Source organism: Gavia stellata, chromosome 6 (assembly GCF_030936135.1).
Source record: "Gavia stellata isolate bGavSte3 chromosome 6, bGavSte3.hap2, whole genome shotgun sequence".
NCBI lineage: Eukaryota > Metazoa > Chordata > Aves > Gaviiformes > Gaviidae > Gavia > Gavia stellata.
In genome coordinates this window covers 20,739,345-20,764,632 of record NC_082599.1, presented here as the reverse complement: position 1 = coordinate 20,764,632, position 25,288 = coordinate 20,739,345, and the positions used below count along the sequence as shown (strand labels likewise).

The 25,288-nt window shown below is 35.7% G+C and overlaps 1 protein-coding gene across 1 annotated transcript in view; it reads right to left on the bottom strand.

Annotated features, from left to right (window-relative positions):
* DNAJC1 (DnaJ heat shock protein family (Hsp40) member C1) overlaps nucleotides 1–25,288 on the bottom strand; it is a 114,779-nt gene that overhangs the window by 36,466 nt on the left and 53,025 nt on the right. Inside the window, exons 7-8 of the mRNA XM_059818682.1 lie at nucleotides 17,293–17,383; nucleotides 6,967–7,133 (exon numbers count right to left, since the gene is read on the bottom strand). Coding sequence (XP_059674665.1) covers nucleotides 6,967–7,133; nucleotides 17,293–17,383 — 258 coding nt within the window. The remainder of the gene's footprint in view (nucleotides 1–6,966; nucleotides 7,134–17,292; nucleotides 17,384–25,288) is intronic.

The window sequence follows — 25,288 nt, the reverse complement described above, 5'->3', positions numbered from 1 at the left end:
GGCACACAGAGTGATGTACTTTCTCGACCTACAGCAATCCCTCTGGGTTAGGGTTCAGGCACACTAGCAGGACACCATGAGGAACCTTAAACTGCTAGTTGCTTACTTGTACCTGTCCCAGGAATAAAAGAGATTTAAAATACAGACACACATTTCAGATACCGTATTTGTTTCACTGCTTAGAAAAAGAAAATTAAGTTATTTCAAAACTAGATGACCTCAGGTAGCACACTAAAACAGAATAACCCTTCCCCTCAAAGACCAATTTATTAAAACATCTGGTTTACACAGCACCTTAATCCTGCTAAGATACAAACTGTTTGCTTAAGGAATTAACATTTTTTAAAAGCCTGGAAACTGTATTCAGGTAATCCGTCATATGACGTCTGATCAGAACAAGCACCATGTTATTTGCTACTAAAGAAAAAGCATACTCAGATTTCAAAGCAGCACAGATGTGGGAAGATTCAAGGCAGAAGAGAGCAGGTGGCAGGCTAGCTGGCAATTATGAAATGTGCAAGATTATAAAATGACTAAGATTTAATTGTCAAAACTATACTTTTTAAACTAACAAAATATTAATTTAGCATTTGTATAGCATTTTGCCTTTTAATGTTATAAAGCAGAGAGACCTCCTTTGTACATTTAAAGTTAAGTTATTTTACATTGTTGTTCCACAGCCAGCTTTCAAATATAACCTTCACGATTAAAAAGCTCACTCAGTTATCAATATCCTATCTATGAAACACAGTGCTTTGATGGCCCAGGCTGAGAAAAATAAAAACACAAACTACATTTTAACCAGAAAAGAGTTCAGTACAAGATGACCACAACCTACAGTTCAACGACTGGAAAAAATGGTAACTACTGTGTTTCTAGCATCTACCAATAAACTGCGTGAAAACAATGCTTATGTATACTTTTGTTTCACCGTATTTTTAATAATCCTAATTTAAGCTTAAAAAGTAAAGTGTAGCAAATGCAGGAGATCCATGTTATTTAAATTTCCCAAGCTCTGTGCACAAAAATAGTTTTTACTAGTCCTGCTTTAGTAAAATCAAGCCAGGTGCTCCTGCAATATCAAAACCAGCCAAATGCCAAGAAGTGCCGCAGGATAACATGAAAAACAAAAAATAATGAGAAACATGATTTTTTATCCATACATCTGGTCCAGCTGGAAGGGATCAGGCACTGCCTTTCTCCACCTTTATCTCCCCTTTACAGAGCAAGCAAATATCAAAAGGTCAAAAGTATTCACCCCTCAATGAGGTAGAACTTGGAACTCTATCTTCAGAGACGAATGAGTCAATGATATGTAACGAAGAGGAGATTTCAGTGGAGGAAGATGAGCAATCTGTAAACCAAAAGGAATTATAATCCTGGTCCCACTGAAAACAACGATAAATCTCCCACTGATTTCTCAAGAGTCAAGATTTTCATGCAACAACAACGTTATTCACATAAACAATGAACTCTCATGAAAACAACGTGTGTTTCAAATAATGTAAAATCAAGTCAGAACAAAGAATATGAGAGAAATCCCACTGGGAGAGAAATTACTTGGCAATGATTCATCAATAGAATGATTCCAGAAATGGTAAATGCAAATATTCATGCAAGAATATATGTAGAAAGGACAGAACAAGATCAGATATAACAAAACATGTCCTCTAATAAATTGCTCTTTTTTCTTCCAGCTCCACATAATCAGTTGCCCAACAGGAAAGTAAAGGATTAAATGGCTACAAAGTAATGCAATAGTGGCTTAACAACATATGCAGGCCACAAAATAATGCAACCTAGAAGGAAGCCCATGGTAACACTGCCTCTAAATTTCCCTAAATTCCTAACAAACGTACACAGAACGCTTTTTCCAGTCAATTTTTGGTGACAGATAAAGAAGAAAAAATTAGAAGCTCGAGCTACTAAGTAAATTAAGCTACTTATCTCCTCTTAACAACATGAAAGAAGATCTAATCTAGGAGTACAAACATTTTGTGACAAAACAAAAATAATTTTACAAATAAACTTTTTTAGTACTTGCTTTGAAAAGCTTTGTTATCAGTATGAGAATGAGCTTTTAGTAATTCCTCTCAGCTTCGTAGTCATATGCAGTTTGCACGAATAGTGTAAACAGTGCTACATGAATATGCAATTTAGTGCTAGGTAAGTATATGATTTCCTATATAGAAAAAAATCCCTCAAGAATATCATTACTTCATTTCCGTGCTCTCAAATACAATTGAGTCTGCTCACACTATTTTCAACAGATGGAGTTTAAGAACAGGATAGATGGTCAAAGAAAGGTTTCATAATTGGTCTAGGTAACATGCTCTAGTTATGTGCCTCCCCCTACATGTGTTCCCAAATCTGGATTTAAACATCCTGGCTGCAAATTAAATTCAATAGTTCTTTCTCTCCAAATTTATGAAAGGTATTAAGTAATGATAAATGACTATCATTTTACAGACTGGAAAAATGATGCATTCAGTTATTCTCCAACAGCTTCCCTCTTCTAGTCTAAAACTCCATCTATTTAGCCTTTCCTCATAAATATGACTTTCTAAATTTCTTTTTATTGCTGATCTAGTCTTCTTGTTAATTTTTCTTTCTTTTCTTTCTGAAAAGTGCAACTATCAAAACTATACAGTAAGTCCTAAAGGTGGATGTATCACTGCTGCAGAGAAATACAGAAAAATTACCTCTCAGTTCTGTAATACTGAATATTATCTGAATATCTCCCAATAGCTCACTTTCTTTTAATATTCAGTTCTAAGTAGGGAGTAACAACATAGCAAGACAAGCCCCTTATGGACATAAACTTAGCGTGTTCTCAAACTAAAACAGAAGAATAACTTCCCTAGGCTACCAGCACGTTTTCAGCCAGCTATGTAACCTTGCGAAAAATTGGGAAACACTCCTCTTGTTACATTCCTTGGTAGATCATTTTACCTTGCCTAAGAAGGAAGCTGTTTTCTTCTTTATAGCCTGTTCCTTATCTATTTCAATACTATGGAAACAGTAATCAACAGTACATTAATAGCTTCCGTATCATATTCAGAGACCAGACAGAAAACCCCAAATGTTTCTAAGCAACTATCAATAAAAATTAGTAGACCAATTCAAAAACACACTGGTACTCCAAACTGCATTTTCTATTATTTTCCATGTATTTTTACATTGCTGCTGTTTCATTTTGAACTGACAGTTAGGTCACTTAGCAGGGTGACAGTGGCATATATTTTTTTTCCTTCTTCTTAAGAAGGACAATGTCTGCTCTTCAGTAAGGATGATACTTTAAATGAATTCTGGGGTGAGGAATAGCCTACAAAGTCTTCTGAATTTGAGATTAAAGCTTTACCTCCCCATTAGAGATGGTAATTCTCATTTCCAAGCAATTTTCATTAGCCTTTACTTTCAAGATCATCTTCAATAAACACTGAAGCAAATTACTTGTTTTATTCCAAATCTATCCCCAGATCATGATTAATCTTAATTCCAGCCTCTCTGCCCAATTCCTCTTGACCTATTTCTTTACATCAACATTTATCTTGTTCTTCTATTCAGTTATAATATCCAACAGCTTAACTCAGAAGATATAGGAATAAAGTGCAACTTGACAAAAGTTATCAGACATATTGAAAAGATCAGCAAAAACTTACGTCTTTTTAGGCTACCAAAAGTGATTTTTTTTTTTAAATTTTATTTTTTATTTTGGAAGCCCAGGACACTGGCCTCTGAAACCACCGATTTTAAATCCATCAAACCCTTAACAGAAACATGAATATCCTTTTTTCTTTACAAATACAGAATTCCAGTTATCGTCAATAATTAATATTCATTTTATGAAGAAAACTGTCATTTTATTTTTCTGCAGTGCCAAAGCCACACTCTGGCTCTACAAATAAAATATCGATCTCTTACGTAAGCTTACTGAAACAATCGTGAGTCAGATACTTCTGAAAGCCATTATCTTCTCCATATTGGCAAATCTACTTTACAGAGCTATTTAATGTATGATACTGTTACTTCCTAGAGTAATATCTGTCAGAAAAATACCCAGATTCCTGTTGCAGATAAAACAATAAAAATCTTAATTTTTCTTTTATACAGCTTTGATGCATCTAAATTCATAACCTTAGAGTTCCAAATTCACTCTTCCAAAGAGTGCAAATGTACTCTTCCAAACTGGAAGAAACATTAATAAACAGCTTACGGGACTGTAGCCCATGATCCATTAAAATAGCTTTCAAAAAAAACCCAAACCAAAACCCAAACCCAAAAATGAAAGGAACCTAATCATTCAAATATCATCATGTATTAAAAACAAACAAACAAACAAAAAAAACCCAAAAACCAACAGGGACTGATTTCAACCTAACAACTGAACCATGATCTAAATTTTTATCAAACTGGGGACTCTGCATAGTACAGCACTTCCAAAACACGAGTCCATGGATTACAAGCACCTCCTAAAGTGCAAATGTCAACAGTGCAAAGCAGTCCATGAACAATATGAAATGAACTGTAATTATGTACATTTGGGATACCAACATCAGGAACAACAACTCCACTTCCTTATTTCTGGAAGGATGACATAGTAACATACTATTTTATCAAGCTACTTTGATCTTACCACACAGATAACTGCTCTCAAGCCTGGTTGACTGTACATAGTCCACATCCCTGAGCTATCAGGAAAGAAAAGAAAAAAAACCAAGCTAACAAGCTCTCTCATGAGTGAAGCATGACAATCCCAAGAAAAAGTCTGATGGCAAAATGATTTATGAAAGAGTAACTTCTTCCTAAGACAAGCAGAACTGAGAAGTGAATGTTACACACCACGTTATTGCATGTCCATGCAAGAAGCAGAAGAGGAAGGTAGAAGAGGGATGCTGTGCCAATTCACATCTATGAGGTGTAGTGGAGGAATACATCTTTCTAGAATGGAAAATGTGTCAAATGACAGTTAGGAACAATTCACTTGTGGTACAACCATTTTCCCAGTAAGCTTACTACAAATCATATGACACAGAAATTCTTATATTGACATACAAATGGCTCCTACAAGCTACTAGAGCCAGTAACATATATTCTCCATTTCTTCGTACAGTTCATGAATCTGTTTCTCTCCACTACTGTATTAAATGTCAATGTTGCGGTAACATATTAGCTGTCAAGGAAATGAAGCACACCTCATCACAGTTTGTTCAGGTCAGACACTTTACCTAGACAGTATACCTGCAAATTGCCTGCTTGTCCCTAAAATGTTACCCTGTTTGTAACAGAATTCAAAAAATAAACTCATGAATCAAAGTGATGAGATGCAATACTGAATCTCTAGGTGTAAGCATAGAAAAACAAGTTACCTTTTAATAACAGTTCTTTGATAGGCTTTAATTCCTGTGACTCCTGTTTCTGAAAGGATGTACCTACAACTTGTTCTCTTAGCAATGTCTCTGAAGACACAACTTCTATATACTCCGTTACAGTTATAGACGGAATAGGCCCAGTCTTATTCAATTCCTTCATTTTCATGGAAATCCAAAGAAAGACTCAATTTCCGCCAGAGGGGAAGGTGAATTTGGGGATCCAGATACTCAAGCATGCAACCAACCCAAGCTACTGTAAACAAACATACATCTTTTCTCCTTTAATCATCTGCCCACACAACCTGGTTCACAGAGATGCAATCCAATCCAATCCACGGGTGCTTCTTGAGTTAAGGTAAACAAAGCAATGACTGTACATATGCTCTTAACTGCCAGACAACTCATCTCTAGAATTAAGGACCTGAGCTCCTACTTTCTCTATGTGTGTGAAAATATGCTCCAGTGTTTAAGGATTCAGAGTGTAAATCCCTTACATAGAAGTCAAAAGCTAAGCATATTTGCAGAACGGATTTGTTACAGAAATATAAAAGTAAACATAATGCAGATGTACTAAATAATACGGAAAGATAAAAGCAAGAGAAAACTGGCAACTGGGAAGTCATGAAGCTTAGGAATCCAACAGCAGTAGATAATTAAACAGGTTACACAAAATTCAAATTATTTCAGTAAAAATTTTAGGTCTGGCTAAAAATAGGAGGGAGTATTTTTCACAGGCTTAAAAACAACTAAGGAGTAAGCAAATCTGCAGCACAGAGGAATCAAACAAATGACAGCAGGAACTTCTTTCACTATTTTGACGCTGAAGTCGATGAGTTGCCCTAACTCCACTCCAAACAAACCATTCTTCTCATCTCAGTCTTCCAGGCAAGGCAGATTTTCAAGTCAGGAGAACAATTTGTAGTATTTCTTCTGTCACCTACGTATATCAGTTCTAAGATGAAAATTATACATTTTCAAGCCAGTATGTTTTAATAAAAATTACCAGAAGATAATTACACTAACTGCCACTAAGAACCCTTATCTCTAAGTAACAAGAACCTTAACAGGCCTAAGTCGAATTGTTAGGACTTTTCCTTAAGTCAGATGAAATGCACAAATTACATAAGCAGTTCCATAATCAAAAGATACTACACCTGGATATTAAGAAACAAAGGTTTCTTCTTTCTTTTTCCTTTGCAATTTTTTTAAAATAGAAAAGAATCTATTCTTGCAAGCAAAATGTTAACAACTGCAGTTAAGAGAAAGAACCAAGCCTCATATAACTGGACAGCATTATGTTCTACTAATTTCTAGTGAACAAGAATAGTATTTATATGAGAAACCATAGAGAGCTTTCATATATTTTCATCAATGACATCCTATTATAACAACATTTCCAGTATCATTACACAAATTACATTGAACATAGATATAATTTTTTCCATTATGTCTCTGCCTGACAATTAATCCTTCTCTAGACTTCAACAGTATATGAAAGTTGTGGTGGTATACATACATTATTCCATTTTCTTAAGAAGCAAGCAAATGAATCAATATTTAAAATACATAATAACATGAAAGATTTTGAATTTACCTTCTTTTTTTGTGTTCTGTTCCTGCCTCCCAACCAATCATCCATTTGTTCCTCAATCTCTTCAATTGAAGCTCCGTGATCATATGATGGTACGTATGCACTGGACTCCAGAACCGTGTATAGAGGGAATTCTGATTTTGGTTTCTTGACTTTAGGCTTCTTCTCCTCTATGCAAAAGTAAAAATCAAGAAGAAAAAGTAATGCTACTAGTAGTGCAGAGAAGTATAATTCAGAAACAGGCTTAGCTCCTCAACTCTTAAGGCTATATTAAAATTTCCACTGAGGAAGGGGCTTCAATTTCTTTGTTAAAAAGAGAATTCAGAGTTCTGCATAATAGTTTTATTTTTATGAAAAGTAAATAGAAGAGGGTCTAAGTGGGTGCATTGCTATCTGAACTATGCCTTAAAGGCCAAATGAGAAGCTCCTCAAAAACACAGTTAGCTCTTGTCACTGATACACCACCTAGCAATTAAGATTAGTACAGGCAAAAACACAGGGAGCTGTTAAAAGATTTTGAAAGTCCAGCTGGCTTCAAAGGAACTGGCAAAGATAGAAAGGTGAGTTTTAGACAATTTTGTATTACTTCATGGTCAGCTATGCTGAGTAAAACTTCTGAGTCAATACATAGCTCCTCTGTTCTCAGATTTCTGTAACTACAATAGCTCTGTTTTGGCACTTAGACATTTAGGAAGATTTAAATTTTCGACCTCATTTCTCAAATTGATCACTATTTTCTGCTCTCTCTGTCCTTCAAATGGTATTAAACGGGAGCAGCAAACTTAGGAAACAGGAAGGAGGGACAACAACAACAGCCACCACCACTTAAACCCCAGCAACTGAAAATATATCCATTCTATAAGATGATCTCAAAAGAAAGATTTAAGATTGATTGAAAATTGCCAGTACTTTAGGTAAGACAAGAGCATGAGGATCAGAAAAAGAAGCTTGAACACTCAGAAAGCATCCAGAAATCTCAGGTATGCCAAGCGGGACTCTTGCTTTTTCCTCATTGTTTTAAGAATACGCTGTATTCACAATAACTGGATGCTACGGAACTGAAAGAGCTGATCTAACGGCTGGCTGCAGCGAAAAGAGGGAAGTTCTACTCTGCTTCCACCTTTCCACTCTCCACTGTGTGCTTATGCGCTTCTCTCTCTTCTATTTGCGCTTCGACAGTCATCCAACCACTTAGCAAACTAATTCAATTCACTAATCTGGTACAAAATTACTCCTTTACACTCAAATGAAAAGAAAAAATCCAAGTCATTTAAAGGTGGTGGGCAAGGAAAAGGAGAACCACAATTCTCAGCAGCAGTGGGCCATTTGTCCCATTTGGGGCCTGTTGCAATAGAACAAGGGGTAATGTTTTTAAAATAAAAGAGGGCAGATTCAGACTAGATATAAGGAAGAAATTTTTTACAGTGAGGGTGGCGAAAGACTGGAACAGGTTGCCTAGAGAGGTGGTAGATGCCTCATCCCTGGAAATATTCAAGATCAGGTTGGACGGGGCTCTGAGCAACCTGATCTAGTTGAAGATGTCCCTGCTCATTGCAGGGGGGTTGGACTAGATGACCTTTAAAGGTCCCTTCCAACCCAAACCGTTCTATGATTAGATCAGCTTATCTGCCTTTGCAACCATGCCCTAATACTCTTCTGAGCATCAGAGGAGAAGTGTCTGTTTTTCATTAAAATCTTCTTTAAAAAATTCCTAAAGAGGACAGAAGGACTGTTCCCTACAGGTTCTGATGCAGAATCCCTTTTCCTAACAGTATATGTGCAGGAACAGCACAGTGAAAAGACTCCATGGACTTGACAAACTCCTAGGAACTGAATACTTTAAAAAGCAATAAATGGAGAGAGAACTGTTTCATGGCACCTCTCAGAAGTCCAAAAAGAACTGGAAATTCATACAGATGTTGAAAGTTAACAGAATTACTAATATTCTTTTAAACTTTTAAATTTACATTGTTTTTGTGAAAAATCTCCAACTTTGCTTGTAATTGTCAAATTACTCTCAATAAATGAAATATTAAGTAAAAACTTGTATTTGGAATTATTTAGCATCCTTCTATAGGTATGCTTAGTAAATATAATGAAATTACATATAGTCCCCAAAAAACAAAACTAAAAGAAAGCCCAAAAACGTTAACCAGCATTTCTCTCATTGTTCAGATGTTATTAACGACAATACTGGTGCAAAATTCTTTTTGTCTGTTTCAAAAGGTAATTTTTATAATCAAATCACATATATTAACCATTATCTCATTTTTCTCCAAAGTTGACTTCTGAAGTCAGAGTTAAGATTTGCAAGGATAAATAACAATGGCTTCACCAGCTATTTACTGCAAACACATATACTGGCAAAAATATTCTAGGAAGTTACCTTAAATGACAGTTTCCACTACTGTATTCCAGTCCTGCAAAATAATCAAGCACACTGCATGTGTTCACTTGGAATTACTTAACAGTGGAGACACACCGAGACAGTTGGATTTTCCTCTATATTGCACCCCTCATCAGCTACTGTTTGCTGATTTTTCCTCTCAAAATATGCAAATAGTTATAGCCTGAATGCATCTAACATTTCAAAATGAAAAGCCTAGCCTGCAAATAGGTCATCTAGGCTCTTTCTGTAGTTTTGGAAGTAAATCTGTAACAGTATTTCCAGAAGGCATGGCATCCCACTTTAAAATGAGGTATCAAAGATGGTATCTAGGCTTTCTTCAGGCAGTTAAGTAAGAGAGGAAGACTTAACATAGATAAGACACCCTGCTGTTTGCTGACTATTAGAGAAATGAGAAATCCCACCTAGAGAAGATGGCTGTACAACCTCAAAACAAGCACTCAACCAGAATTATAAAACCTGTCTCTACTGTCTCCCATGCATATACAGAAAGACGAAGGAGTTCAGCATATCCCTTACATACCACAATGGCTGTCATATTGAGTTAAAAAAAAATAAAATAGAATTGAAGTCACAGCACCTTTGACGTAGGGCTCCCAATAACCCACTGAGAACAGTTTCACGTCAGAATTTTCGAAAGCCACTTTTTAGAATAGGAAAGCACATAGAAGTGGTTTAACAGTAACATCATAAAGGATTTTAGATAGGGAAAAGTTCAGAAATTATGTTCAGAGGTAATGAAGCCTCAACTTAAGGCAGCCAAGCACTGTTCTTCTTTCAGGTGAAACGGAGAAAGCAAACCAGATCACTGAAACTATTTCACCCAAACAACAGAAGTCCACAGCAGATACCTAGGAAGAAAACCTCTCTCTTTCCATGTTATCTTTTCATTATCAGCAATTCAACTGGCAGCCCACAAGACACTTCTGACCTGACCTGGTGCTTTCCCCTGAAGAGAATATGGATCAGGTTTTCCAAATAGTAGATGATGCCTAGACAGATGAATTCTACATCTGCTAAGGCTTGACAGACAGCCAGGAAGCTGGTGCTGCTGCCACCACCACAGCTTAAAGCAAGCATGTGTTTGATGGTACCAACAGTAGTGACAACTGCAGCTGTGATTCAGAGTCGTGAAACACAAATGTTCCCTTAATACTTAGTGTCATCCTCTAATGGTGCTGGGTTTAGACTATGTAGCCATCCACTATAACAGAACAGGCTTTTAAAATGCATTTTTCTCCTCCAGTCTCAAATATTGTTCTAATATTGTTGCGCATAAACCAGACAGATATGCAGGAAAAATATACAGAAAAATATTTCAGAGGTTTCTCCCAGTTTCGTGACAACCTACTCACTGTCCACTGGAGACCCAGTCAAACCACTATGCCCTGTGTGGGCACCAATATCCAGCAGACCTTAACTATATGACCAGAGTTACTGGTGCTCATACAACTAAATGCAGTGGAGAGAAACGGTCTTGGTGAAATCAGAGCCTGACTTCAAGCTCAATAGGGTAAATGAAAAAGCTTAATCTCACTACTATTTTCTGGGAACATTTTTAATTGCCAAATTACAGTGTAGTAACTTTTCTAGTTTATTAAAGAGAATTTTAAAAAGGCAACAGCAGAAAGTAAATGGATAATCCAAGATCATAAGCACTATGAAAATTGCTTGGTACCTACCACTCCAATGTAAAATGACCAGTATTTTACATGAATTATGACTTTTACAGAGTTCCAGTCCTTCTGTAGCAGAAGAAATTTTATCATTTGCTGAATCCATACTGCAAGGATACTAATTTTCTATGAATATTTTCCACCTCTAGAACTACCAAGTTCTTTACCAGAAGACTAAATTTGACTGTGTATTTAACAACTTAGAGTTAAAAAAAGAGATACAATTTGTCCCCTATGAACAGCACATAAACACACCCGTCACTGGGATCCCTAGACTTTAGCAGATAACAATTAGCTAACTCTCTTCAAGTACAGTACTTTACATTTCTAAAGGCCTCCAAAACTATTGCAGTACTGGCTATACATTTTACTAGTTTATGGTGCCATGATCCAGGTTTTGAAGTTTGATGAATTACTTGCACATAATCAGATACTTCGACCTTCCTCGTTAGTCCTTCCACCTTGCTACTACATTAATTTTATCAGTGGCAGAATTAATAGTATCTGGCTAATGGTTACTTGCTTTAAGATATATCAGCTGTCATTTTTAGAAGATAAGGAATCAGCTAGCATTTTGGATCAAGTGCCATGTAATAAAACAGTGGTGCTTTTTCCATAATAAATATCAGATGTCCATATTTTAAAATTTTCAGAAACGTATATACTAATTTTACCTGCCAGTTGATGTAAAGAATTCAGAGAATTTTTCACAGAAAAAAATGACCACTTCATATAGAAAGAAACAAAACAAACAAAAAACAAGTGCTGAACTTCTGCAAAGAAAGTATGACGCATCAAGCTGGAGTTCCCTCTCTCTGCACGCTTCTAAGCTTTAACTTTAAGCATGAACAAGAGGTCACAGAACTCACAGAAAATATGGTCAAAAAAGACAGTGACATCTTGAAAAATCACAGAAAGAAAAGGGATAGACTGACTGGTATCTCATGTGTTGATAAGCAAGAAATACGACCATACACACAGAGGTAGACAGCAAACATCTTTTTGGCAAGTCAGTAAGATACTGCATTGAGATCTCCTTTTCTTTCAATATTGTTCACTTACCTATGTAACTATGAAAAACCACCAAAGCGTTTACAGTATAAAAATTTGTTTAAAACATGACACAGAAAAATTCACTTGCATATACAGCAACACAGTCAGCTAGAATACAATAGACCCAGAAGGCTGGAAAAAAATTGCACTAAGGTTTTGACAGTGGAGCAAAAAAATGGAGCAAACTATATTCAATATCAATGCAAATATGGGGCAAACACTCCTATGTTTAAAAAATATACATTTCTGTACTCATAATAAAGTCAATGGGATTATATAAATGCATCGCAAGTTAGAGACAAATATATACATCTGCTGTACTGAGACCTAGAAGCTAGTTTATTTTTGAGCAAACTGACTAAAAACATGCTCAGTGATGAATATACCTTCAACTACAAAAAACTTCTCACAAGCTGTAGGGTTTGATGTCTTTCATCTTTTTCTGTGAGTATCTGCCCTTCCCAAAACTTCCTCAAAAATACCTCATCCCCATCATATGAAAGGGTTAGAAATAAACCTTCAGTATTTGAGACCTAATTTGCCTTCCAACAAAGATATAAAGAAACACTCATGCTTCTTTCACATGAGCCTCATAACACTGTGTGGAATATTTTCCATAAAATCTGAAGCAAGTTTTGTAGGGAGAGGCATCATATAGCCTTGTTGAAACAACTGGAAAAAGCACAGGAGCTTGTAAGTTCAAAATCCTTTCAGCAGGCCTGCCAAAACAATGAGTGAAACAGATGATACTTAGTTTGCCATATTAGGCTGCAGAGGTAACAATTAAGTGATCAGAACATTCACACCCACGCCGACCAAAAAAGCATGCATTATATGAAATAATTTTCCCTGAACCTGCCTGTCAGCAAATCATTACTGAGCAGGCATGTGAACACTGCATTTTGGCAGGGATTAATACTAAACGCAATTATCCAAGGTATTTGTCAATTATTTGTAAGTAAATGTAAAGTCACCTCCAGTATAGTGCTAGATTACATAAATTTGGTCAAAATGGTTTACAGTGAAGAGGAAAGTACAGGAAGAAGTAGGAACATGGACTGGTTGGTAGTCTGGGACCAATCAAATCAAAAGCATTTTTGAAAATTACACAGTTAAGTACCTTATGATACATCTGCACTTAGGAGGGACTGTGTGCAAGGAGCTTTTGATGTAAGAGCTTGCAGTTATGGTGGACAAGTGATCTGAAATGAGCTATCAGAGCAATAGGAACTAAGGTAATCTGTGATTCTGTAAACAGAACAGTAATAATAGAAGAAATGTGATTTTATAATCAGAAGATGACAAACATTAGAACACTACATACAAACCTAGGGTACAATACTTACAGCTATATTGGAAAAATAAATAAGAGTACAAAAATCTACAGAAATTAAGGGCTAAAGAAATGCATTTATATAAAGAAAATCTGCAGATAAATAAAACTTATTTTTTAAGCACAGAAAAACACTGCTAATGAACAACTGACAGCTAAAGCTACAGAAATCCGTACTGAAATTAAGATATAACTATGTAACAGTAAAATTAATTGTCTGAACAAACCATGAAGAAAGGAAGGCATCACAAGGTTTTCTGATCAACATTAGCATCTTGTTATGCAAGATACAAAAGCTGAAGTGCATCACTGGTACAAGTCGAACAAGACAAGTCATGAGAATCAGTACTTTTCACTGATTTTTGCCTGTAAGGGTCTGAAATAAACACATTATACTAAGACATCACTAGATCATTTCTATCCCTAAGTTTCATGAAACAACAAAAAAAGTTACCCAAGCAACATGCTATATTCCAAGCTGTCTGGAAAGGGAGAACCACCAAGCCTAACCAAACTTGATGAGATGTATTAAAGGTTTCACTAGAGCTCTGGATGTTTCACAGCAGGCACTCAGGTAAGACATGTCTCACTATGAAGCCCTATACAGAGATATAAATACCACTATAGATAACATCATAAAGCACCAATACAGAAAGAAGGCTAGTCATGCAGCCATAGGGCTAGGAACTTTGTATTTCAGGTGAAGCTTGAATGATAGGGGTCAGGAAAAAACCCCAAAAAACTAAGTACTATTCAACATGATTTATAACTAGAAACAAAATAGTTTCTTGCCACGGATTGTTCCAGATGCCTTGTACATCACAGCAAGAATTCTGGATTTACAATGCAAATATGTTTGTTAACTGGGATGCCAGTGAAGAGTTCACCTGCATTATCTAGCAGGCTCTATTTCTTTAAAAAGGCATATTTTAAAAATAAATTTAAGTCTTCATATTGAAGGTCATGGAAAACAAACATAAGAAGAACAGAAAGTGAGAGAACTACCAAGGCTAAGTATAAAGAAAGAAAAATAGATGCGTTTCCCCCCAAAATGGACGTGGTTAAAAGACGTACTCCATGCAAGAAGAGGACCAGTAGAGCTGCTCGAATTTGTCTTGGACAACTACTCAAACCTTGCAATTTAAGTTTAAAAACTGGCAGAGTCATCTCTCCTGACAATGTATGCCTAAGTCTTCTCAGTTTAATGACTACTCATTTCAGTTAATACATACTCTATTTTACATCCCATGACTATTACAAACAGAGCTATCTATTGGTACAGAATCATTCCCCGATGCAGGGATTATACGCATGTGCAACACTACAGGAGAGGGAGAAGTTAAAAGAAAGCTTATTTATTAAAGCACTTCCATTTTAAAATAAATTTTCTGTTCTGGTATCTAAATGTGAAAAGGGCATCAGAAAATGTAAGGCAAACCATTTCTATTTTTGTACATAAAATGCCCAGTTATCTGTAATTCCATAAAAACCCACATTTCCTAGAAACATAAAGTCTGTATTGTAAGTTGTTACATATATAAGGTAAAGTTGTAAAGTTGCTAGATTTTACTAAGGTAGTAATGACAGTTTTGAATGGATTGCGAAGTGATAAGAAAAACTGCAAAACTGCCAGAAAAATAAATGAAAATTGTGCATAATATTGACTTACCAAGAAATTACTTTTTTACACTCCTTACCAAATATAGCACTTTAATGACATCTCAATTCTGTCCTCTCTTTCCTACTTTGCAAATTATATTTTCCTCCTCCAGTACCCTTCTCTGGTTTTAGTTCAAGCTCCCTTCAGAATACCGCACAATTGCAACAGGAAAGCAGATAGACATGGGGGTAAACTAGCAATTAGGTCATTAAAAAAACAAGCACTGTATTGCTAATCTGCATGAGATACATTTACTCAATTAGATAGATGGAACTGTTACTATAAACTCACATTCCATGGATGGTCTCCAAAATTAAGAGGAATGGGGGCAAACAAAATGCACATTTGGGGATTTACAACCCTTCTATGCTAATTGTGAAGTGACAATGCAGAACAATTTAATGAAATAAGCAAATTTCACAGATGCTTTGCATGCAAGCTTCAGGAAAAAATGATATAATTTTTTTTTTTGCCTACAGTAACATAGATGCATCTCTTGTTCTTCTCCTGGGAGTCTTACTTCTTTTAAAAAAAGGTAACTGACAGCTCAGTCTGCTGCTCAGCAATAGCACTGCTGTGGCTGACCAAATTAATTCTGTGCCAAATTTCAAACTCTGCAAATTACAGGTGGTGACTCTCAATCCTTTCTCTTGCTCCCTGCCAGCAAGCCTACCAAGGGAGGGCAGGATGCCAACCAGTGAGACTGGTGAGGACTGGCCCGTGCTCACGCGAGTGACATTGGGTCACCTAGCAGACATGGGGGTCACGGGCCATGCAGCATGACAGGGAAGAGGGTGCACACAGCAGCATGACAGGGAAGAGGGTGGTGTTTCTGTGAGAGGTCAGAGGTGACCTGGAGGGGGAAGAGTGCCAAACCTGCACCTCTCACATGTGGGCACTGCTACTGGAGGTAACAAAAAAGTGACTCTCACATGACATCTGGCAGAGGAGAAATACTGAAAAGTTCACATGTGGTCTTTCAGTGAAACACTGACTTTTTACTTTTACTTGCACTTCTGTTTTTTGAAAACTGGTCCTTTTAAAACAGTAGTTCACAGATTTCAATGAAGAATGTATGGCGGCTATTTTGAACAATGGCAAAATGTTACTATCTGACAATTTAACAAGTTTCTAATAACCCAAGCCAAGACACCTACCACAAAATGAGCCCTTGAAAAGTATCTCAAACATAATGGCAGGCCTCCCTAACAAGCATTAAATGCACTATTTTGCTAGATTTGGCCTCGGTCCACAATGCTCGCTGAGTTGCTGAATGTTATCCATTTTCTCAAAATAGATTCAGCTACAGATAAGTTAGGAATTACGGCTGAAACTGGACCTCTTCGCTAATTTTACAAGATTAAGCTATTTTGTAAATATAAATAATGCAGCTGTATTTTAAGTGCAAAGGCTTATACATACTCAAAGCTAGTAAATTATTATAGGGCACTCAATGCACTTGTCAGAATAAAGGAACTTAAAAGCATGCACTTAAGTACAGTAAATAAAGCAAGCACGCACACCCAAACACAGACAAAAAAAAATTTTAAATTGTCTTCAGAAAAGGGTAAGTTTAATCATTGGCAAAAGCAAATAGCTGAAAGAAGAGAAGGAAAAGTCACCTATAATTATTCTGAATACTTTATTAAGGGAAATGCTAATTGCCTTCTCTGGTCTTTTAGAAGAGTGTAAAGACTTTAAGGCATTTATTTCAACAATAGCATGAATCCATCTCCGAAGTCTGCATCCATGCTTTTGGAAATTCAAATGATGTTCAATTTCTACACCCAAAATCAACTCAATATGCACAAAAGAATTACTAAACATAATATTAAAAAAAAATATTTACAGACAAAGAGAATACAGGAATGCTCAAAACACAAGAGGTCACTTCTGAAGTTGTATACTTCGAGATCTATACATTTGAGATTTCCCTCTCCTGTAAAGCAACATTTCTAGCAAAGTATGCTTTTGTTGCTACTGTATAACTATCACCTAGTTTTATGCTTTTATAGGAACAAACCAGCAGCCTACTGCAAAATTAGTCACAAAATTAAAACCTTATTTACATTTAACAGCAGTACAGAAACATACAAAGCACATATTTTAGAAGATTATAAAAATGATTGTTCACATACATCCTGTGTAGTAGGTATATCATATTACATCTTTGTTTATTAAGACAGTGGTAAAAACTCACTCTGAAGTGTTTCAAGTTCAGTCTTAGCCAGGGCATCTTCTTTCGCCTTCATTTTTGTTTCTTTATATTCTACATATAATTGTCTGGCATCCTTTAAGAAAATGTTGCAATGGCATTAGCATCCTTATACAAACAAGTTATTGCAATGGCTCTGTTTTAAATTCTGAATTAACCTCGCAAAAAAATTTAAGATACATTCGTTTCCTTGAGTTACAATAATTTTCAGTACAGAAAGTATTTGTTTAGAATGTAGAATTTTTGTGTAATAACAGTTCAAATGTAATAGCGTTGCTATTATAGACTATGATGCTCACTGACAACCTGAAAAGCAGAATGGTTAGAAAAACATTTCTGACCACTACCCACAGCTTTGTAAGAGGCCATGTTCCCACTTTGCTCACGTCAGCAATCCGGAAGTTCAAGGAAGAAAGAAAAGTTTTTAGAGTTGCGTGTGCAGGGACAAACAAAGGCAATTGCTAGGCAGCAGTTGTCTTAGTATGAACTCATTATGGTAACACTAACCCTTTTTTTTTTTTTTAAATCAACTTCTACATTGCTATTAAAGCGTTGAAAATATATATGCAGTTTTTTCTTCAAGGACTAGATTAGATTAGATTCTAATCTGAAATCTATTTGGCAAATTTACACATAAAACTAGAAATCCTGTCACAAATCTCACAGTAAGTTAGTAATTATAGATTTGTGTTGAAAGCTTTCCAATACGAACAACCAGATTGCTGAAGTAAGAGACACAGAGAGTTTTCTTACTCTCACTTACCAGTTTAAGAGATTTCTATAAATGACAAAAAACAATGAAACTATAATAGAAATGCTGAAATAGACCAATTATTATTTATAATTTCCAAGCATGCAGAACATCTATTGTATTAAAATTAATTATAGTATTAGATAAACCTAATTTTAGTGCTTTATAGCCAAAAATAATTTTATTTTTGTTATTATATCAACGGTCCCACTTTTTACATACAGAGTGATTTAAATTTTGATGTAGAATGTATTGTAAAACATCAGTAAATATTTTTATAATTTCAACTATAATCCCATAAATTTGATCAAAACCTGGTCTCATTAAAAATTAAGTAAGATAACTTAACAAATTTTTAAAATAAAAACTGAGTAAGCAGTCATTATTACTGCCTCTAATGGTAGAAGTCATGCAAAAACATTGCTTCCTGCAAAGATACTACGACGCAACAGTTTTCTTTGCGTTATACTGGCATCTACCCCTTCAAAGATACTTGAGGGATGTAGGACAACACAGGACCAGCTGTGATCATGATCCAGCTCATAATGTTTTGGAGACATCTCACCCATACAAGTCAGCACGCCTGAAGAACAACTCTCACAAATTCCCACAGAAGATCAGTAAGGTTTCGTCTCCTTCCAAAATACCTCTTATTACTCTATATTTGTCTTTACATTTGGGTATGGTAAATGGGAAGTTATTTTTCTCTGCCAGGTTTATGTAGGAGATCACAGCACACAGAAGAAATTTTAAAGACTTTACGTAACATTTTGCTGCTGGAGCATAGCAGATGAAAGCATCTCTCATGCTTGGTTTTGGGGATGGGGAAAGAGGGGTTTTTTGGTGGTTTTAGTAGAATTGAGGCTAAAAAACCATCTGTTGGTACAGGAGGACTACCATTAACAGCAGATATGAACGCTTTGAAGAAACATATTCAGTTTCTACGTTATAACATTGAATGACAAAATTAGCATCAGCATTGGTACCTGAAATATGAATTCCCTACCACATATGGAAACTTCCCTTGTACTCTCCAGATTTGGACTATTTGCATCACTAAGAAACAGAAACAGCAATAAATGTAATGGTTAACTTCTGCTGTAAGTTCGAGACGTTTGGGTTGTGTGGCATACATAGGACTCAGACACACTGATATCCAAAAAATGCTTTTGTTTAAGGCTATGATTTCAAAATGGCTACAATTAACTGGCATTTAAATTTAACCCATTTGACACTGAAAGCCAATATTTGATGCTAAATTCTGGTGTAAAATCCATTATTGCTTGTGGGATCTCCAGACAGCAGGCACTAGGGGGTAACTGTCAATCTCTCCAGCATGTCAATCACTGAACAATTGGAAATGTGGCTCAGATGAAAATGAGACACAATAGCTGAACAACAAAGAAAACTAGTCAGAAGCACATAAATGAAATTTAGTAGTATTGTTGCTTTACAGATATAAAATGGATTATCACTGCAAATGGAGTAATATCCAGGTAACAAAGGCAACATTAGTCTTTTATCTTATTAATCACAGTTTATTATGGCTGATACGATAATCACAAAAAAAGGGGAGACTGCAAAAAAGCACACATAAAAATGTATAAAGTAAAGCAAAGAAAAAAACAAGCAAAAAATTTAATCAAAATGGATTTTGAAGACTTGAAAATCAAATCCTTCCCACAAAAGCAGAAGAAATGGCTCTACAGGTTGTAAAGAGAAATTAAAAGACATACCTGAGTAAAGATTTTAGCCATAGACACAAACTACATGGGTATTGGACCTTATAAGCCAAAATGAAAGACACACTGGAAAACAGTTTAAAATAGGAAGTTCTTTGAAGAAAACTTCTGACTTAACATAAATAAGCACATTTCAATTTACTCCTCATTAGTTTTCAATAGTATCAGCATAAACAGGAATATTTGTTTTCAAGCATATTCAGTTTTGGTAAAAGTATTTCAAAATAGATTTACGTTCAGATTTTTTACTTTTCCAAAGTGATACAGTTAAGCAGTCATTTTGTCTCAATACAAACATTTTAGGGCCCTAAAAACACTGGCAATATAGATACAGCCTCTTCCGATCTAATGCTCTTTCCCCAAGATTCAGTAATGATTTTTCTTTTAGAGGATCTTTTCCCAAACATGCGCAAAATACGCGCAACATCAAAATTTTATAACTGATGCTTCACCTTCAATAGGTAAAAAACATAAGACAAGCAACATTTTTGTCCTTATGGGGGTAGAAAAGGACAGAGGAAAGAGACTCACAGAAGCAAAGCTTGGAACTGTTTAATTAAAAGCTCCAGCTTACCTAAACAGAAATATTTTGTTATGATTTGCAGGAATTTGAGAAGTTTTCAAAAAAGAACATCAACACAAATGCATTACTTTTCTTCACCATCAAAGCAGTAATATGTATGTAGTTAAGTGAAAAAAAATAATGAAGAGGGTTAATATATGCTGGTTTATTATACTATGATTTCAAATATACACTTTCCAAAAAGGGACAGAATGAAAAAAAAGTATATTAGAAATGCAAAATTCTACTATTAGTAGCTTTAAATTATATTTCAACTGCCATATATAGGAAGTTCCTATGATTACCCTCACATTTAACCAAAAATTCCAAAAAGTGTTGTGGAAGAAAAATAAAATTGACAAACACTTCATTAACATATTTTCAATATTTTAACCACAAATAAGAACAAATAATATTGAAAAATTCTTGTATTTCAGTTCATCTTTATATCATTACTGTCTCATGTCAATAAACTTGAGATTGCCAAAACAAAGCTATGCTTAAGTTATGCAGAAATACAGAAATTCTTGATACTGGACTTTTAAGGGTTTTTTTCTTTCTTTGTTTGGGATTTGGGGGTTTTGGTTGGGTTTTTTTATGGGGCTTTAATTTCTTTTTTATTTTGTTTTTGTTTGTTTGTTGTTTTTAAATCAACAGATACAGTATTTATTCAAACTGTACTAATTCTGAACTAAAACCTTCAGTTCTGTGTAAGACTCAGCCACTCTGGCCTCTCCTTGACTTTTGGGGAGAATGATGAGGTTCTGTTTGTTTGTTTGTTTTGTGGGGTTTTTTTTTCCCCTTCCAGCTAATCTTCCTGGCTTTCTGGTCTACCTCAGAAAGACTAGAGATTAGCAGAAACAAGGCAAACATTGGAAACAACTTGCTGTATTGGCCATATGTGAATCTTCATTACAGATTTTGTGATAGAATCAGCTTCACATTTTACTTCTCTGGGTGAGGGACTGACTCAGTCAAAATGCACCCCCTTTGAATTTACAGTTAACTGGAAACCGTCCCACAAACATACTTGAAATCAGTACATTGAAATAATTTTTTTGCATTCATTCTTATTAAATCAATCTACAGACTTAGAGAGAAATATTTGTGTGAAGTTCTTGAACTAATTTTTTGTCTTTGAGTACAGTGTTCTTGTACAATTTGTACAAAAAACAGAGAAAAAGGACTCAAATTAAAATTACCACAACATCCAACCTTCAACTTGCTATTCCTACGCAATAAAAATGCCAGCCATTATACCATAGCAAAAACACTTTTGATGCATTTATAAACTAATAATACCAATGTGTTATGCTAATAAATAATGTAAAAAAAAAGTTAAATACTTTGATTTATATTTTTCTTTGGCATTTTTACGCGCTTACTCAAGGGCAAGCTAGTAAGTAAGTAGGAATTGCATTAGCTCCTCCTTTATAATCAGAAAATCATGCTTTGACCTTGGAGCAATACCAGTTGTGGCCAGGCTCTTCAGCTGTGTACAGCCTGTGGACAGCTGAAGTGTGGTTCCCAAGCCTCAGATACACTGGGTGACCAGCAGCAGGCTGTGCCAATGCAGTATCTGCTGGGTATTCCACATCCACAGCGGTGAAACATAGGCAACCAGAGGGAGAACTGAGGCCAGCTCCAAGGCCTCCCTGGGACCCATTCACACCCCGTGAGGCCTCATACCACAACAGAACAGTGCCGCTAATTGAGAGCCAGTATCGCTTCGTACACAAGAGCTATTCTTGGAGCTACACTCCTCTAACATGTATGCTGGGATATGCAGACATACAGTAAATTATTTGAAGGAGCAGAACAAAATTGGCTACCACAGAACAACAATTAAAGGCAAATTTCTTTAGTGTCTTATGTTTACTTAAAACTTTTACTATGCAGGAAAGCACATTTGTCTCCAGAGCCTCAGACAGTACCCTGTTAGATGCAAATTATTTTTGCTTACTTGCATACACGCAGAATACTTGTTTTACCATCCACCCTCCTCTGACCTGCTTCTAAGCTTCCAACTGACCTCAAGGTCAAGGGCTTCATCCCTACTTTGGTTCTGCCAACAGCCACGAAATAGCAAGAAACAGAGCAAATGGGCAATCACTCGTGCCACACATCCTACAACTGCTTGCTCCCCACAACTTATATCAACATTGTTGCTGTACAGTAAGTTGGAACACATCAAAACCCTGTAAAGCTGAGAATTAAGGAGATATTTAACCTTACTGACTTGAATAAAACCATTCCAAAAATACCTTTTTTAAGGCATACGTTATGAAACGCAATAGATTTTGTTTTAAATCTCACACAATGATTTTTATATAAAGTCATATGTAAAAACAAAAACAACCCACACAAATGTTTGCTGACCTAATCAAATCTTGCTTAAAAGCTAGCTTTGCCAAAGGAGATGCCCTGCTGGCAAAGCCTCTTGAGTTTAATGACACATGGCCAACCTGTTTAAGGCCAATGTCGAACCATCTCTAAACAGGTGTTGAAATGTAATCCTGGATTAAAAGAAAACCTGAGGAAAAAATGCCAAGAAATTAAACACCTCTAGGTCACTAGTTTGAATCTATTCCAGGCTACTTAATCAGCTACAGTAATTACCATCTGGTAGTCTACATAAAAATAAATTACTGGCCTTTTTTTTTTAAATTTACTTCATGCTACACAAAGGTCTTTACAAACAAAAGTTTCAATTGCAATTGAAAGCTTTATTGATAATCTCACTAGGTTATACCCAGTACAACTATGTATTGAGCTTGAACTGACTTCTCATTACTGTCGAGTCAGAAGAAGTTCTTCCAACAGTTCAACTGCTAGGGTGTCGCGCATAGACCTACACTATTATAGATAGAAGATAACAGGAAATTATTTTCTTAACAAGAATCCATTTCTGTCCGAAAACAAACAAAAATACTTTCTGCTTCATTACACTCAGGACAATAGCAGTCTCATAATTTAACTAATAAAAAACATTTCCTAGTGCTGACTGGCATTAATGAAGTTGGTGTAAAAATAAAGACATTAATTGCTAAGCTTCACCACATCAAGGTGGAGGAAAAGTAGTTGACGGGAACACTAACAAACACTCCTGTCTGAAGGAAATATTTTGTGAAGAATAACTAACAACATTTTTAAGAAAGACGACTTTTCTTAAGTTGGATGTCTGCACATCCAATGAAAAAGCTCTAGTCAGCTGTTTTGGGAATAAACTGCAATTTACACGACTGTTCTCCCACAGAAAAAAAGTATATTTAACACAACTGCCTATTCTGTATTACATTCACCGTTTAAACTGAAATACTTGCACACTATATTTAGCTGGTTTATTTCTTTGAAAGAACAATTCTCGGTTCCCATAAGCATTTTAAATGAGTTTTGGTGGGTTTTTTTCCTTCTTTTATTTATTTTTTTAAATATGTAGCCTTCTTTCAGGTCATTATCATGAAAGAGTAAACTACAGATGACCTTAGAAACAATTTGCATTCTTTTTCTATCTTTTTCTTGAGCCTACATTATAAGGATTAACCTTGGTAATAGTCTATGTAATTTACACTCCACTTAATGCTTCTTTCACCCCACAGATATTTGATTTATGATACATGTATTCTTTTCCCTTCGCTTCTTCAAACAAGCTTAAAGATGCTGTTTTCACCCCCAAATTTAACTAAACGTCTGTATATAAAAGCCTATGTAGTCTCTCTCAAAACACAGTTGTCAACAGTTTAAAAAAACAATCATTTTTTAGTTTCTCTCATCCTCCTCTCACCCATTTTTCTTCCAGTTTCTTGACATAAAATGAAGACTATGATAAAATGGCATAAGCCATCACAAGGGCATGCAAACAAAGCATTTTTCTTCAGTAAAGGCCCACCTTAATTATTTTAAGTGGCTCCTTCTGAAATCTGACAGTTTGAAGGAGGAGGGGAAGTAGGAGAAAGACGCTCAATTGGATATATGAGAGCCAGGCATGGGCAGAAGCTCAGCAACCTGAATCCTGAGACAGAGCTGTGGTAAGTAGAATATTCACATTAATTAACGGGGTGAGAGATGGATGTCAGGTAAAAGGAATCAATACAAGAAGTGGCAAAAAGTTTAAATTAACCTCTCCTTGTGGTTTTTGTTTTGTTTGAGGCGGGAGTGGGTGGGTAAAGGTGTGTTTGTTGGTGGTTTGGTTTTGTGGGTTTTTTTTTTGTTTTTAATGAAGTTTCCTTTGAGGAAACTTGTGTACACAGGCAGGTGGTTTTGTTTCCCTAATTTGAGGAAGCAGTTCAGCTATTTCACCGACAGGGCTTTGAAAAACTCAGTGGCAGAAGCAAGATTTTAATTAAAAAGTATTGCTAACTCTGACCCTTTTCTGTCCCAAATGGGGTTCATTTAAATATGGATGCATTTTTAGAAGTTAATCTACAATTGCATTAGTTGCAGATGAATAACAGCCAGCTTTGAAAATAACTTGTTGGCTCTTAAGTGACTGAACAAATCATTTAGATTAACTCAATAAACAACTGAAATCTGTAGCACCCATCCTTATGTCAACCACTGTAACACCCTGTTCAAGAATTTGCATGTGTAACTAGCACATATAACACTACTCAGTATCTGTAGGAGTCTTATCTTCCAGATAAGTTGCCCTAGTGATTCTACTTATACTAAAAGCCTGAAATACTCCGAAACATCAAGCCCATGTTTGTGTATTATTGAAGAGAAAAGCACTTATATTCAAAACAGGATCTCTGTACTAGGGTATAATCATGTAAGTATAGCTACATTTTTGCGCTATGTTGGTAATTGCAACTAAGGCAGAACTTGCTAAAACCTTAAATACAACTCTAAAAGAGCCCAGAGGTTGCTCTGTCCAGCTAGCTACAACATACAACGTATCTTTTGCACTGTCATTTCAGAAAACGT